The 16,554-nt window shown below is 64.4% G+C and overlaps 1 protein-coding gene across 1 annotated transcript in view; it reads right to left on the bottom strand.

Annotated features, from left to right (window-relative positions):
- Nucleotides 1-9,973: 9,973 nt before the first annotated feature.
- TSPEAR (thrombospondin type laminin G domain and EAR repeats) overlaps nt 9,974-16,554 on the bottom strand; it is a 70,767-nt gene continuing 64,186 nt past the window's right edge. Inside the window, exons 12-14 of the mRNA XM_044251724.1 lie at nt 13,605-13,792; nt 12,507-12,608; nt 9,974-10,127 (exon numbers count right to left, since the gene is read on the bottom strand). Of these exons, the coding sequence (XP_044107659.1) occupies nt 9,974-10,127; nt 12,507-12,608; nt 13,605-13,792 (444 nt within the window). The remainder of the gene's footprint in view (nt 10,128-12,506; nt 12,609-13,604; nt 13,793-16,554) is intronic.

Below are 16,554 nucleotides of genomic sequence, written 5' to 3'. Positions count from 1 at the left end.
GCCCCAGGACACTGAGCCAGGGCGCCACACTCCGCTGCTGGCTGAGGGCTTTCCGTCCAGGCACTCCCGGGCTGGTGCGAGGGTCACCTGAGGTCACCGCAGTCGGTGGTAAATCTGTGTCCCCAACGGCCTGTCCCACCCCAGGCCCTGCCTGTGCCCGTCCACCTTCTGCCCTGGGCTGCCCAGGCCAGGTCTCGTGTGTTCTGGGCACTACCTCCTGCTTCCGGCGCTGGCCCTGCCCCACAGCTCCTGGTGGGGGTGACGGGGGTGTCTCTCTGCCACCCGCAGGACCCCCCGCTTTCACAGTGTCGCCCGGCCCTGCCGTTCCCGAAGAGGCCCCCTGGTGCAGGAAGCTGCGCTCTCCTGGTCAGTGCGGTTCTCCCTGCGGGAATGGTGCCTTTTTTGTTTTTTTTTCCACGGAGAAACTCGTTTTTTTGTAGTTTTACCTTTTCTAGAAGTTTCATGTAAGTGGAATCCTTTGAACACAAAACTGTTATTGCACCGAGAACTTACCGTGGCTCTCCAATGCCATTGAACAGCCACACGTGCCTGACCGTCTCTAAATGTTGGGGTTGGTTTGGGTCAGCGCTCCATCAAGGACAGGCCGCGCACCTGCCTGGCACGGCCACTGGGCTCGTGGCATGGAAAGGCTCCTCCCCATCCGTCCTCGCTTCCCTGCAGTTCTGTGGTCGTCCTGTGACCCGCCCCCACCGTCTGCATTTTGCTGTGTGTCCTGTGGTGGCGTTAAGTTTGTTCCTCCGTCCCCGTTCCTGGGAACCTGGTGGTTCTGCTTGCTTTTCCTAGCAAGGCCGCGCTGTGGGTGGTGGTGTGCCCTTCCGCGAGGGTGTGGGGTTAGCAGCCTTCCATGGTCAATGCCGAGGGTTGCTACGTCCCTGGGGCCACTGCCCACGGAGTCTCAGCTCTGTGGCCCCTGCCCCATCTGTCAGCCGCAGCAGCCTCACACACGGGTTCTCCGGTGGCCGTGTCATGCGGCAATGGCAGGGTGAATGTGTGGTTCTTTATCAGTTTTCAAAACAAAGAGGTGGTTCCTCTGAAAATGACCAGTAATTTTGAAAGCGTCGTTATGCAAGAGTTTCAACACACCGACTGTGTTTCAAACCGCTTGGCTTCCTTTCCTGGGTGAAGCTCGAATCAGCCGCCGGGCAGCGGGGGGACCCTCCCCGTGTGGGCCGAGTCTGGTGGGCTACCCCCAGCTGGGACCGCGTGTTCTTGCCCCGCACATCCCCCGCCCCCCACCCCGGGCTCAGCCGCTGCTCTGGTCCTTTCTGTGTGGTGACATCGCTAGACCCCTCTGCCCAGGGGGCCCTTGTGCCCAGGCCCGTCCGGTGGACAGAGCTGTTTGAGAGAAAAGTCAGCCTTGGGTTCAGGTGGATGCTTCCAGCTCAAGCCCAGGCTGCAAGGTCGCCCTCACTGCCTGACCCCTGTGCTCCGCCCCAGGCACCGGGCACCCAGCGAACCTGCTCTGCCTTCCCTTCCTCTCCCCAACTCATGCAGCCACGGAGACGTCCGTGTCCTCATCCCAGAGCCTGTGAGGATGGAAGACGGGGCCAGGAACTGAGGAGAGCTGGAGGGAACGCAGGTGCCTCGGGACGCCGGGGAGGGGACGGAGCAGATCCTCGCCTGGAGCCTCCGGAAGGAACCCGTCCTGCCCGCGGTGTTTAGCCCCGTGGAGCCCGTCTGGGCGTCTGGGAGAGTAGGTGTGTGGCACTTTGTAGAGCAGGCTCAGGGGACGGGCTCAGCCCTCACTTTGAGAGTGGCCGGCGTGGCCAGAGCAGATGGCCGCCCGTGCCCAGTGGCCGTCCTACTCACCATCTCCACCTCTGAGCTCTCGGAGCCAGCGGGCCCTTCAGCCCGTGGCCAGGTGACCCCGGGAGCTCACGTCACCTGTTGGCCTCACTCCTTTTCCCGCGGAAGGGCCCCCAGGGAGCGGGCAGGGCCACAGCGTGGGGTGCAGCAGGGCGGCCCCACAGACCCACACACGCTCTCAGGCGTGTGCCCCACGATCGCACACACAGCCCTACACCCCCACGGGCACGGACTCACGCTCACCACACGCGCGCCAGGCGAGCACACTCCCACATGGTCGCACACACGCGGCCTCGGGGTCACACACCCCTCACTCACGCACACCCCCGCCAGGCGCGCCCCGCCCCCACTGCCTCCGGCACGCAGGCTGGAGAGGGAGAGCCTTGCCCCCATCTAACCTGGGCACCTGGGCAGATGCTGGGGGCTTGGTGAGTCGGGCTGGGAGTGGGGTGGGGGCCAGGGCAGGCACACGAGCAGGGACGAGGGTTTGACCCCTCTTTGGGGCAGGCCTGGGGGCAGGAGCTGAGGACCAGAGTCAGGAGGGTGCCCAGCCCTGCAGGAAGTGGGTATGCAGCAGCCCTCAGGCCCCAGCACGAGGCTGCCTGCCAGGCCGGGGCAGCAGGGCATAGGGCACCGGCCAGCCTGCTCCCCAGCGCGCCCCGCGAATCCTCCCAGGGGCCCCGCGCGGTCGAGAGCATGTCCGTTTTCAGCTGAGGGACGGAGACTCCAAGGTCTGCAGGAGACCAGTGTCTAGTCGGGAGCCGCCGGGTGGGGGCCGGGCTGTGCAGGAATCTGGGCCTCCTGACGCCGGGCCTGGAAGTTCTCTCTTGGGAGGGACAGGCCCAAGGCCTGTCAACACAGAGGTGGGCCCGGGGATTTGCCTGGGGTCAAAGCACAGTGCGGCGGGAGAGGGCGAGGAGAGCAGGGTCCATCCAGGGGCCCAGAGAGGCCCGGCATGTGGGGTGGCCTGCGGGAGCGGGCACAGGGCTGGCGGCCAGGCCGGCCACCGGGCGCTGCTGGTGACGTCGGATGTCAGAAGCCGCTACGCGCCGGCTGGGCGTCTGTGCGAAGGAGGTGGGGACATGGGGGCACAGCGGCTACAGACGGTCCAGGGTCCCCTGAGCTGGCAGGCGCCCCGCTGAGCTGTGACCTGGCCGCCACGCAGCTGGGGACAGCAGACAGACATGGGCACCGTCCCCGAAGCCTCAGCAGCCAGGCGGAGGGAGAGCGTGTGCGGGGAAAGTGGGGGGACTGTGCGTCCACCCAGCTCACGAGCGACTGTGGCCGCCGTGGCTCCAGGACAGAGTCTGCCGGCCGGGGTGTCGCCCTGGAGGCCTCTTCCTGCGTCAAGCCCGCCAGGCTCCCAGCGCCCAGCCGGCCGGCCGGGGCTGGTGAGGAGGCTCAGGGAGCCCCACTGCCCTCCCCTCCTCCCCCTGCCCCCCCTCCCCTCCTCCCCCTCTCCCCTTTTTCCCCTCCCTTCCTCATCCCCCTCCCCTCCTCCCCCTCCCACCTTCCCCTCCTCACCCTGCCCCCTCCTCAAACAGATGCTTTTGTCAGGACAGCGAGGAGGACCCTGGGGCGTCTCTGAGCAGTGGTCGTCTCGGTGCTGGACTTCCCGAGGGCCAGTTGTCCGAGGCCATGTAGGGGGTGAGTCCCCCCGGCGGAGCTCTGAGGTGCGGCCCTGGCCAGGCCCCACGGGGCGTCGTCCCTCCATCCACATGAGAGCTGCAACGGCCCCCTTGGGGGGGCACACACAGTCCTCAGCCCTCCCGCTGCCTCACGCTCAGCCCGCAGCCCCTCTGCACCCACTGCAGGGCCCCGGCCAGCGCGGGCCGAGCTTGGCCAGGGGGCCGGGCCCTGCTGTGTCTGCGGGTTAGCGGTGTTGACCAGCGGGTGGCCATGTGTGCCGTCGGCCCGAGCCAGGTCCCCACCAGCTTCCCCTGCTCTGGGGTCTCTCCGGGGCCGGTCGCTGGAACCGCTGGGGCGAGGGCTGGGAACGGACACCAGACCTCCTGTCCTTGCTCTGGACGGAGAATCAGAGCCCAGCAGTCGATGTCATAATAATTAGGACACTGAGCCTGAGGTTTCCCAAGCCAGTAGCTTCCATCGCCAACAGAAGGAACCACTCTGCCGAATTTTTAGCAGCGCGGCAGCCCCACGGGTCGGACCGGGCAGATCCTGTCACCACGACGGGCCCCGAAGCACCTGTCCCTGGGACGCCATGGTGACCTGGGCTGTAACTCCCCAGAATTCAAGCCTGTTTTCCTCTGCTGTGAATGTTTGCTCACGCCCTTTGCTCTGGTTCCCGTGAGGGCCTCGCGTGTGCACTGGCGTGTGAGCTTCCTCCAGGCCTCGGGGAGCGAGTCCAGCCCTGATGGACCGGCAGGCTGGTATTTCAACTGTACTTTTCGATAGTTTAAAAAAGCACAACATTATCTATTTGACAGATACGTAATCTTCCCTTTTCATTTATTGCCATTGTTTTTACGTCTAAAAAGTTTCCATCCAAATAGAAAAAAATCTCTTCTGGAATTATTTATTTCTGACATCTGTAACTTCAATGTTTCTGAATTTGTGCCAAGACCAAATCGAATTGGTTTAGTATAACTTAGTACATTCCAGAACGTTCTGTGGATCTCCCATTCACCCTCCAAAGTGGCAGCATTGGGCCTGGTCGCGGCGCACAACACCCCACAGTGACTCGGGAAACCGAGGCCGTGCGCGTCACTGGAGGGTCTGTCCAGTGCCTGACTCCTCTCCCAGAGCCTGACTTTGTGGTTTCCTCAGACTTTATCTCTAAGGGGTTGGGACGGTTTCAGCCGGGCTCTGTCTGTGCATGGGCGACCGTCCGTCTCTGTGAAAGTCACGCTCTGTTGGATGAGACCTCGAGGGTCCTGACTGGACACAGTCCTGCCCCTCCCCCCCAGCACGGGAGCCCTCTCGGGGGACACACCAGGGTCTGGGACCCAGGCAGAAGGGTCTCAGCTGTTCATGCGGTGGAAGTGGGGAGGGGGTCAAAGCCCCTGGGAGTGCTGGGCCCTCAAAGATGCCCCCATCTTTGAATCCCCAGAACCTGTCACTGTGTTAGGTCCCACAGCAAGGTGGGGTTCGGGTTGCTGGCCAGGGGCCATGGGAAAGGGACACTATCCTCTGTTGTCCTGATGGGCCTCGTGATGGTTGCAGGTGGAAGGTGGGGGCAGAAGGAAGTGATCCAGGCAGACGGCGGCGAGCCCCCCGCTGCGGGCCATGGAGGCAGAGGAGGAGCCCCCCCAGGAGGAAAGCAGGCGGCTTCTAGAAGCTGGAGGAGACAGGAAGGGGTCGCCCTGGGGCCCCCAGAGGAGTGACGCCGCCGCCCACCCCTTGACCTTGGCCTAGTAAGACCCGGCTGGGCCCTCTGAGCCCCAGAGCTGTAAGATAATACATTCTCATTGCTTTAGGCCACTAGTGTGTGACTGTTGGCGACAGTGGCCAGTGGTCTTTCTGGCTCTCTGCCGTCCTCCCTCCGTGGAAGCTGACGAGCTGGGCTTGGGCCCTTTCACGCACTTCCGGGCCAACGGAACTTGTGAAATGCTCTCACTGTTTCTACCACGTTCCCGCCGACCTCTCGTGTTTTTTCCTGGGCAAAGGGCAGACCGCCTGGGCTCCGGGGACACACGGCGACACAGGAGTCCCCGCCGGCCGTCAGGCTGAGAGCTCTCTCTGTTATCACGGGAACGAAAGACTTGAAAACGGCCAGGCCATTGGACAGCGGCTGGTGAGAAAGCTCTGCCCCTGGGTTCGCGGCTCCAGCAGTGACCCCACGGGCCACGCATGGGGCTCGGTGACGTCTGCTGCAGCCCTGGACGGGAAACCACCCAGAGGCCGGTCGGTAGAACAGATACACAGTGACAGACTTGTCATAGGAGGGAATAAAGCAACAAAATGAGCAGTAAAATCAGCAATAAGAGGGTGCCTGGGGGGCTCCGTTGGCAAAGCGTCTGCCTTCGGCTGAGGTCACGATCTCAGGGTCCTGGGATCGAGTCCCACATCGGGCTGTCTGCTCGGCAAGGAGCCTGCTTCCCCCTCTCCCTCTCCTTCTGTGCACTCTCTCTCTCAAATAAATAGATGAAGTCTTTAAAGAAGTAAAATAAAGTCAATATTAAGAACAAACAAAGACGTCACGACAGGGACGAGTCTCCAGCCGGGGGGCAGAGGGCCGGGGGTGCGCAGGGCACCTTCGCTGCGGGGAGAGCCGGGAGACTCCAGGGAGCCTGCGCCGCGGAGACGCTCGGAGCCTGTAGTGAATGGCCCCACATATCCCCAGGCAGAGCCAGACACGAAGGAGCAAACCCGCATGTTCCGAACGTCTCTGTTTTGTGTGGCCAAGTGCGAGCAGGTGAGAGAGACGGAGTCCTGGGTGCCCTGGAGGTTGGGGGGGGCTTTGTTGACCTGAGCCGGGGAGGGCCTCTCGCAGGGCCCGGGTGAGAGAAAGCTGAGACGGAACGGAGAATGCCAGCCTGGAGGGGAGCAGCTGAATGGCCGGGCGCAGGGAGGCGGAGGCAGCCTGCGGGGCCAGGTGGGGGCCGAGGGAGGAGGAGACGGCGGGTCTGTGGCCTTGAGGCTCACCCTGAGGAATCCGGGTTTTAACCCCCGGAGAGTTTGGTGGTGACTGGACTGTGTGGTCATGTGCGTGTCCCCAGGCCCGGCAGGACAGCGGGCACATAGTGGGCACTCGGTGCGAACAGTCGGCCATCGCCACCCGGGCCGTGAGCCGGCACCGAGCTTCCGCAGAACCAGGCCCCGGGTCTGCCCAGGACACAGCCCTTGGCTAGGAGGGACCGGAAGACGTGTGCACACCTGTGTGTGTCTGTGTGTGTCTGTGTGTGCACAGGTGTGGGGCATGTGTACTTGTGCACACGTGAGCGTGTATACATGTGCACGTGTGTAGGTGTGTGCAAGGTGTATGCTGGTGTGTGTGTGCATGGGTGTGTGCGAGAGGGTGTGTGTGGGGGTGTGTGCGAGATGTGAGCTGGTGTGTGCATGTGGGGTGTGAAAGTGCGTACATGTGCGTGCGTGGGCGTGCCTGAGCAAGTGTGTATATGGGAGGCGTGTGTGTGTCTGCAGATATGTGTGTAAGTGTGTGTTCAAGGTGTGCACTTGTGTGCATGTGTATGGGTGTGGGAGGCGTGTGCATGCGTGTGTGTGGGCGTGCCTGAGCGGGTGTGTTCTAGGAGGGTGTGCGTGTGTGTGTATCTGCGTGTGTGTGGCAGACGCTGGGGTCCGTGCTGGTGGTGGTGAGGTCAAGAGGCGTCTGGAAGAGGAGCCCATCACGCCGGGAGCGATGGCCGCGGTGGACAGGGCACTCGGCCCGCAGCCGACCTGACAGACTGTGAGAGAGGCGGAGTCCCCTCCTGGCCAGATGGGGGGACGGGTTGTGCCGAGCCTTGTTCCGAGGGAGCCTGGGCCAGAGCAGGACCTGGAGAAGCTGCCACGGACAGGATTTCTGCAGGAAATCCCGACTTCAAGACACGACCTTCTTTATCCCAGTGAAGCGCCTTGGAGAGAATTCCATGGGTTCACAGACGATGTCCGCCCAGCAGACCCCGGAACGCCGCCCAGAGGAAGCAGCGCGGCTGCCCGCGTGACAAGCACGTGGCCCCACAGGTCACACGCAGATTCACGCGGAGCCGCCCGCCGCCCGGCAAACCTTCATCAACTGGACAGAAACCAGAGCGCTCACTGGAGAAGATGTAAATATTTTAACATTCTGACCGTTTCCCCTCTTGTTTGCGTTCGTAACTTAAACAAATCTGGACTCACATGTAGGAGAACAGAGATCAGATACTGGGCCAAGGACGCGGCCGCGCTGTTTGCTGGCAAAGCCCCGGGCAGGGACGTGGTCGTTCCTGCGCGTCCCCGGCCGCCTTCCTCCCTGTGGGGGCCGCCCCTGGCCCCGGCCCCCGCCCCCAGGGCGAGCCCCATGCCACAGCGACACCCGCCAAGCCGATAGGAAGCTGGCTCACGTCTGTCCCGGTCTCTCCAGGGAGAGAGAAGTTGTGGGACGGCGCCAGCAGGCCCTTCCCCCACGGGTAAACCGAGGCTGGGAACCTGGGTCGTGGCACGTGGAACCAAACCTGGCTCCTGAGTGCTTTGTCCGTCAGCCCACTGTGCTGCCGGGCTCTGCAGAACATCGGCCCCGATGGGACAGGGCAGGAGGGACAAGGGCCTTGTCACTAGGACTAGGCGCAGAGGGTCTCGGAGGCTGTGAGGGCCGCCGGCCTGGGGGACGCCGGGTAGGGCCGAAAGGGCAGCTCCCGTCTGGGGAATCCCCCTTCTCGGGAAGCCTGCTCTGTCCTTCCAACCCTGCCTCCCCCTGACTGGGGGGGCCTGCTTTGCGGACAGCCAGCTGCTTTACTCGGGGTCCTCTGAGCGGGGTTAATGTCACCCTGAAGCACCCTCTGAGTCGACACACAGAATCATCGCAGGGCGCCTGCCCCGGCCCGTCATCGCCTCTGACGTTCTTCCTTGTGTCAAATCTCAGAAAAATCAGAGCCGCCCCCAGCAGACCCTGAGAGGCCTCATCACCACCACTGCTCCGCGGGGCGCAGACGGGGCGACCGAAGCCGGACAGCCGCTGCGACCTGAACTTCGCGCAAAGCCCAGACGTGCTCTAGTACGTGCTCTGGGCAGTCCTGGGGACGCGCGCAGACTGTGGTTTGTGGCTCTCATGGGACTGGGGTCCTGTCCTTTCATGGGGTGCCCTCGGCCCGCTGCCCTGGACCTGCGGACCCATGGCCAGCAGCATGGCCACGTGGCCCAGACACCCTGGGGCCCCAGGACACCCCTCCCCCCCGCCCTTGCTGTCATCCCTGGGAGGGACATGCTGTCCGGGGTCAGCCCCAGCCCTCTCGGAGGCACATGGCCATGTATGGGCCCAAAGGGGGCTCTAGAAAAATCCCCGCTTCTGGAAATGAGGAGGGCCCAGGCCTCTTGCAATCCCCGTCTGGCCCAGCCTGAGACCCCGCTTTCCTTCCCGGGAGGGGGAAGCGCCCTTGGGTCTCCCACGGATGTGGTCCTGGGAGCCAGACGCCGCTGGCTGGAGCGGCACCGCGCGCCTTGCTCCGCGATCCGCGGCAAAGATCACTGAGAATTTCACGACGGAAGCGACGGAGCATTAAACCGAGTGTGGGCCTGAGCAGCCTGGCTCCATGCCCCTCCCGGGCCTTCGCTCTCCCAGGGCGGGTGGTCGTGGGTGATGGAACAGGCCTGGCTCGACCCCACCCCGGTCTCCCGCCCGTGTGCGGACTCCCTGGTCTCCATGGGGCTCCCCAGCAAAGCTTCTGGCGAGCAGCACTGATTTCCATCCAGGAGGCCTTCCTGGAGGTGATGGTGCCTCCCCTTCTCCCCCAGGTTCCCAGAGTAGAGGCCCTGCCGGCTGTAGGGCTGGGACATCAGGCATGGGGCAGCCGAGTGAGCGCTGGCCCCAAGGCGGCAGTCCAGGTCCAGCCTGCGTGCCCGCGAGGCCAGCCGTGGTGACCAGGGAGCCGGCCGGCGTGCACAGACACACGGGCCCCAGGGACGGGCCCTGTCCCCCACGGGTGGGACACCTGACCCGCACCCCTGGCCGTTCCTCGCCTCAACCCACCCCCACTGCCTTCTGGGGAAACTGAGGCCAGAGGCACCAGCTCCCTGTAGAGGACAGGTGCCCTCCAGCTGGGCGACTAGAGCCCCAGGGTCATACCCCCCCGGTGGCGGGCCATCCTGCCCCCGTGACCTGTCCACGAAGAGCTGTCCCCCGGACACAGGCAGACACTGCCACGCTTTGGGTAGAAGCACCATAAATATATTTCTGTGTAGATAGACACGATAAATAGTTGGTAGAAAACAACATCCGCACGGAGCCTGCTCCGCCAGGGCTGGCCAGGGCCATGGACGGGGACCCCGCGGGCGCTGAGGTAACGTCTGGTGGGAACTTTCCTCTCAAAGAGAAATCCCCGCGGGACGCGCAGCCTCGCAGGGCAGCCCGGGGCTTCTGAGACCCGCCTGCCAGCCGCCCGGTCCGACACCGCGGTGCCCAGGGCAGGGGGTGGGCGGCCGTCCCTGCCACGTGTGGGCTAGGGACAGGGACCACGGGCTTCCCCAGGCCTCCGGGGTGTGCAGGGGGCCGTCAGCCCGTCCTCAGCTTCAGGACGCGGGAGCGCGGTTCCTTGGCGCTGGAGTAGACGAGGTAGGAGCCGGCCGCCGTGCGGAACGCCTCCCAGTCTCTGCAGCCGAAGGTCGGGAGGCTGTGCACCGCCACGAAGCCCTCGTAGCCCTGCCACCTGCGGGAGACACAGCGTCAGCCTCGCCCCTGCAGGCTGACCAGGGAAGCGCAGTGTTGCCCTCTAGGTCTGCACCCGTCCCTCCAACCCCTTGGTGCCCCTGGGCTGTGCGATCTCCCCGTGCCTACGGGAGGGAAACAGAGCCTATTCAGCCTCCGAGGAGGGAAACTGAGGCCCGGAAGGGGCCCCCTACCCTGTCCAAGACCCCGTAGCTCCTCACGTCCAGCCTGGGTCTTGCCAGCCCAGCGTGCCCGCAGATACCCCCGTGGGCGGGGGACATGGACGGGATCCCGGCCGTGCCAGAAGGTTGGTTGTTGGCGCTGAGCTGGGACCTCCCCCTCCTCCTGGGGCCGGTGTGGACGGTGAGCGCCCCCACGCACGCCTGTCACCACACAGGCGTGGGGACCCTCTGTTTTCAAAGGAGGTAGCAGCTCCTGGCACAGCGCCGGCCGACCCGGCCCCGACCCCCGAGCCCGTCCATCAGGCCACCCGCAGAGTCAGCGGTTCTGGGCTGAGCCCCCACAAGGGATCTGTGGGCGGGTGGCGTCCCCAGGGCAGGGCGCTGGGGCCTAGCGTGGGAGGGTTTTCATCTGGACACGCGTGCGGGTGACTTAGTGGGGAGGCCGGGCGGCTCCTGTCCCCACGGCCCCGTGCGCCGCCCGCCAGCCCTCCTGCTCACACACACTCTGCATTTTCTTCCTGTGCATGTCCTTGTCCCTGATCCAAACTAACACGGTCTTTTATCAACTTTTCTTTGATTCTGTATGCGATGCTTCTTCCACAGAAACCCCGAAGGCTTGGAGTCGCCCCGGCGGCCGCGTGTGCGGAACCCCACGGCCTCCCGAGCGGCCGAGGTCGTCTTAGCCTCCGCGGGCGTTTCTGTTGTTTACATTTTTCCATTTGGATGTTTAATCCCCGTGACGCTTGTTTCTCTCCACGACATGAAGCCGACGATGGCTTCACCCCCTCCAGATGGACAGGAAACTACCTACGGCTGCTTTGTTAAGTGACACGTCACGCGTTCTGGTCCCGTGGACGATGAGGCACTTGTCGTGACTGGAAGCCGCTGGCTGTCCTCTGGGCTGTGGCCCCCCCGCGGGCTCACCTCCGGCTCATCCGCCGGCCGCCTCCACGGGGCAGGACACTCCTTCACGAGCCTCCTTTTTCAGAATTTTCTGGGCCGCCTTTGAAAATCTGTTCTTCCGCATGAATTCTCAAACTCATTTGTCCTCTTGGAAATTCTACTTTCTAGTAAGTTAGAAAGCCTAACGAAAATCGGTGATTTTTCTGGCAAGTGCGGATGCCCCGACCGTCTGGAGAGGAGGCGAAAAGACGGGCTGCGTCAGTCGCCGCGGGAGAAACCGGGGAAGGCGCTCGAGAGACACGCCTGAAAAGAGCCAGGCCCGGGCGGCCTTGTCGCGGGATTTAGGCCGGCCGCAGGGAGAAGGGTCTGCTGGGGAGCAGCTCTGTGAGTGGACAGCCCAGCCCACGGGTGGAGGTGCAGAGCTCGGCCTGTGTGTTCGCCGAGCTACGCTCCGGATCAGACGGGGTAAAGGTAAGTCCCCGCGAGAAACGTCCGGCCCGCTCATGCGCTATCGTGGAGCGAACGCTGGAAGTCAGGCCCGCGCGCTGGGACCTCGGCGGCGACCCCAGCCGCCGTGCAACACCGTTCGGGGCGCTCGCCCGCCGCGGGAAGGCCCGGAGATCCTCCCTGAATCGTGACGTCGGCAGGTGGGCGGAGAAGAGCCAGGCCGGCAGGAGGGACCCGGCCACAGCGGGCCACGTCAGAACCACCGGGACACTCGGTCCGCTCCCATCAGACAGCGACACAGAGCTGTGGCCAAGACTGTTCTGGGATTTCTAGCTACTTCGGCAAACCAGTGAGGAGAACAAACATTAGAAATCGGGGGACAAAGCTGCCTGTACTCCCGGGTGTAATTATACCCCCAGGAACTCCACGAGATTCTTCTCAAGAAAAACTAGCCGACCTGAGATGATAATTCGGTCGGGCATCTGGACGCTGGTTAAATCCTGGCAGCAGCTGGAAACGGGAAGGAAAGGGTCCCCGGGGTTGTGCTCACAAAACTTGAAAGCAGCCCAGAGCGAACCGAATGCTGAGGCCCCGCACCGTGTGAGACACGCAAACCTGCGCCGACGGGGTAAGGGGCGTCCTGCCACCGTCCCGCACGGAGCTTCCACAGCGTCGAACCCCACGACCTCTCCCGCCACGGTGTCGGAAATTCTGCAGCTCCGGCCAGAAGCCCGCGGTGCGCGCGTCAGCGTGACCCCCGGGCCACCTGCCCTACAAGAATAGCGAGTCCCCAGCCCCCCAGGTAGACCCAGGGGGGAGGGAGGGGGCAGCCTTTGGAGGGTCTTTACCTGTAAATAATACTGTTGACAGAGAAGGTGTTTCCGTCAAAGGAGTTCGCCACCACGAGGAAGTAGTCCTCTCCCACCGAGAAGAACTCCCAGTCCAGGGCGCTGCGGAGACGGGGGCGGGCGTGAGCGGACCCGGGCACGGGCTCCGAGCCGGCGCTCCTAATCCCGGGGTCCTGTGCCCCCCGAGATCCGGAGCGGTCTTCTCGCACGGTCAACCGGGTCTGTTCTGGGGAAGTACAACTCAGCTGTTTGCTTTTTAAAACATTTTTTAAATTGATGAACTACAACTAACACGAACTGTGTCACCTTAACAGTTTCCCGTGGTCTGAGGACGTTAGTAACACCGCGGCCGTCACCAGAGGCCGTCTCCGGGACCTTCGCGTTCCCAAACCCAACCTCCGTCCCCCTTAAGCCCCAGCCGGGCTCCTAGAGCAGGCGTATTTCCACTCTTCAGAGCCGCGGCATTCGGTCAACTGTCCCTCAGCGGGCGGTGGACGGGGCCCACAGGATGGACCCATGAGCAGGATGGAACGTCGCTGGGCCGTGGAAAGCCGTGGAACCTGGGCTTGCGCCACACGCGGAGGAACCTCAAGGACCGTGCCCAGGGAGGACGGCAGGCGCCAGGGGTCACCTCCCACATGACTCCACGTGGACGAAACGTCCAGGATCGGGAGCTCCGTGGAGAAAGTAGACGGCTGACTGCCGGGCTGGGGAGGGGGGAGGGACAGCCGAACGGTAGGGGGATTCCTCTCGGGGTGATGAAAATAGCCTAAAACCACCTGGTGAGGGCTGCACGGATCTGCGAATTTAATAAAAATCATGGAACCGCGGCAAACAAGCAAAGTGCACGGTTGGAAAGCCGTAGGGCCAAGGTGAGAGTTTGGGCCCCACAGTCACTCAGCTGCCCTGGGAGGAGCCCCGAGAGGCCACGGTGCGGCCCCACAGACGGGGACACGCTTGCGCACCGGGAGCCGCCGCGTGCCCGGCTCTGGCCTGCTGCCCCGAGGGCAGGGTCGTCCTGTAAGTGAGCGGGCCCTGCCCCTGCCCCGGCCCCCGCCCCGGCCCCCGCCCCCGCCCCCGCCCCCGGCCCGGGCGCACCTGCAGGTGGGAATCTCCTGGAACTTGACGAAGGTCTGCGCGGTGACGTTCAGCTCGTAGATGACCGAGTTGATGACGTAGGAGTCGTTGTGTGCGCGCGTCTCCACGTCGTAGCTGTGGCTGTTGGCGACCGCGAGGAAGACCCTCTCTCCGATGTGGAAAACCTCCCAGTCCGCGGCGCCGAACGTCTGGGCAGGGCGAGAAGGAGAGGAGAGCGCCCCCTGCAGCGTCCTAGCTGGACCCCACGCGGCGCGGCAGGCAGGGGACAGGCGGCCCTCCCCACGCCGGCTTTGCTCACTTCCCAGCCTCACGGCCGCCACCCCCGTCCTGTGTGTGGTGCCCGAACGCGCCCACACCAGACAGATCACCTGTGCCAAGTGCTTCTTAGCCTTCCGTGCCTCCCGCTCCCCCAGCCCCAGTGCTGCCCGTCCTGCAGGTGCCAGCCGCTAAAACACCTCTTCCGGGGAGCCCTCCCTGCTTCCTCCAGTCCCAGCTCTGACCTCTGAAGCAACCTCTAGGCACTTGTGTTTCTCATGACATGCTGTCCCGGGCCTGAGGCTTTCCCTGAGTCCGATCAACAGCCCCACCCCTGGGACCCCGTGCACCCGTGCATCCTGTTCCTCCATAAACCCCTCATCACCCTCGAGGGTGAGGTGTGCCCGGGGAAACGGGGCGGGACTGGTACGCGGACGGCGCCGGTGCACTGTGGAGCCTCTGCCCAGAGCTCACGCGGCATGAGCTGACTTGCATGGGGACCCAGGAGGAGGACGTTTCTGCCCCGCTTGTGGCCAGCATCTCGGGGACTATGGGGGGTGCCGGTGCACAAGGAAGGATGGGACCAGATGCAGGCTCTGAGCCCCGAGGAGAGAGGGGGGGCCCCGAAATAAATGGGGGCATTTTCCTGGGGAGACGAGGGGTCCATGCAGGGGAGGCCCTTTGGGCAACCGCATAGGAAGACAGGGGATGGAGGGGGTCAAGCCGGAGAGGGCGAGCGTGGCTCCCCATGGCGGGTCTGTCGCGGATGGAAGAGCCGTCGGGGAGCCTAAGCCACAGCGAGTGGACGCCGCCGGGCTCTCGGTGCCCGTGTCGGCACAGAGGGGTTCCATGGACCCCATCTGTCCCCGTGGGCCACAGAAGCGGGCATGTGCGTGGACGGACTTCCAGCCTCCAGTGCAGACCACACTGTCCCCTGCTGACCAGGCGCAAACACAGCTGAGCCCGCCTCACATGGAGGCTCCGGACAGGGCCAAGGGCAGGCCCACCCCGCAGGGGCCGTGACCCCGGAACGAAGGGAATCCCGTGCACGCATCGCGTGTTTGCCTGACCCCCCTCCTGCCGCAGGGACAGGGCCCTCGGTGGGTGCAGCAGGCTGGCTGGCTGGGGGTCTCCAGGGGAGAGTCTGAGCTTCCGAAGCGGCTAGACATGAGAGGGAGCCCCCGAGATAGGAGGGAGCCCGGAGGGGGACCCTCAATGTCGCCTCTCGACCTCTCAGGGTCTCGTCTAGCTCCTGAGCTCACACCTGGGGCGGGCGTCCAGGGACTCAGGGGCAGCCGCCCGGAGGCTGGAGGCTTCCGCAGAAGGCAAGAGCGATGTGTGATCGAGAGAAACACGGATCGGAAACGCGGCAACAGCGCAAACACCGCCGCTGCCCACGCAGGCCCCGCGAGGCCTCTGGGGAGAGCCGTGGGGAAACGCGCCCGCGGCGAGCGCGGAAGCGGACGTTCGGCAGCGTGAAAACCGCGGGAGCCGAGGCACCGTCTCTAACGGAAATGTCGTGTCTCGATTCGGACGCTCGCGGGACGGGACAGCACCTGGGCCGTCGCGAAGGGACAATCAGGCAACCGCAGGGAGAGCGTCAGGAGTCATCCGAACGGAAGCGCACGGAGCGGAAAAGAGGTCCCAAGACACACGGACAGAGCCCACGTCCCGCGGGACCATGTGATGTGGTCGGGCAGCCGTGGGAGGGCAAGAGGAGGAGGCAGAGAGGACATTCACCAGCATGAGGGCTGAACTGTTTCCAGACTGGATTAAAAACACCAACCACAGGTCCGAGAAGGTCAGAGACCAGCGCAGAGTAAGTAAGAGACCCATGCCTGGACACGTCGAGTCCCCGTAGCTGGCGCAGAAGACAGGCTGAGAAGCTCGAAGGCAGCGGGAGACGATACGTCCCGGACCGCAGGGCGTGGGGACAACGGGGCAGCGACACCGGGGACGAGGGGAGCTCGGCGTCCACGGGAAAACATCCTCCGCGTCATCGAATGGAAAACACGGGTGGGAAGGTGAGGGTGTGTGGGCGGACGCGCGGCCCAGGGAGGTGAGCTCCCTGGCACATCTGTCACCTGCTCGGGTGTCACTGTCCCCTCTTGCAAACTCGGGATGTGCGGCCCAGCCTGCCTGCTTGTCCCCTGTCCAACCCCAGCCACAGGACCAAGACCAAAGTGCGTGGCTGGAGGCGGCATTCTCTCCACGCCCAGCAGAGGGGGCCGTTGTCTGCCGGGGCCCCTCCGACCGCGGAGAACAGTCCTCCCGCGGTCCCCAATGGGCCCCTAGTCCAGCAGCTCCAGAAACAGGTCTGGACCTGTCCTGAGGAGCGGAAACAGATGGGTTTCAGCTGAAACAGTAAGACTCCCTGGGACACGGACAAGGGGACCTGGACCCCCGGCGGTCACTGACTCGACGCGGGCGCCGGGGGCCGGCCTCAGGCCCTTCTGGATGAGCGTGTCTGTGGCTCCACGAGGGGCGCGGGGTCTGTCCCCTGGGGTCGCCTCACATCCAAGCAGGCTCACGGACTCCTGCGGCCCACGGAGCCGTCAGCATGGTCCCCGGGACACCTGCTGGGGACACACACCCGCGCGGAGAGTCACACGGCCGTCCCGCAGGAGCTCGGGCGCGAACGGGAGCGTCAGTCCACCGGGCCACAGCCGGCCTCCAGCCCCGCGCTGGGGAAGCT

Source organism: Neovison vison, chromosome 6 (assembly GCF_020171115.1).
Source record: "Neovison vison isolate M4711 chromosome 6, ASM_NN_V1, whole genome shotgun sequence".
In the NCBI taxonomy this organism is placed as follows: Eukaryota; Metazoa; Chordata; class Mammalia; order Carnivora; family Mustelidae; genus Neogale; species Neogale vison.
This window is presented reverse-complemented; position numbering and strand designations above follow the sequence as displayed.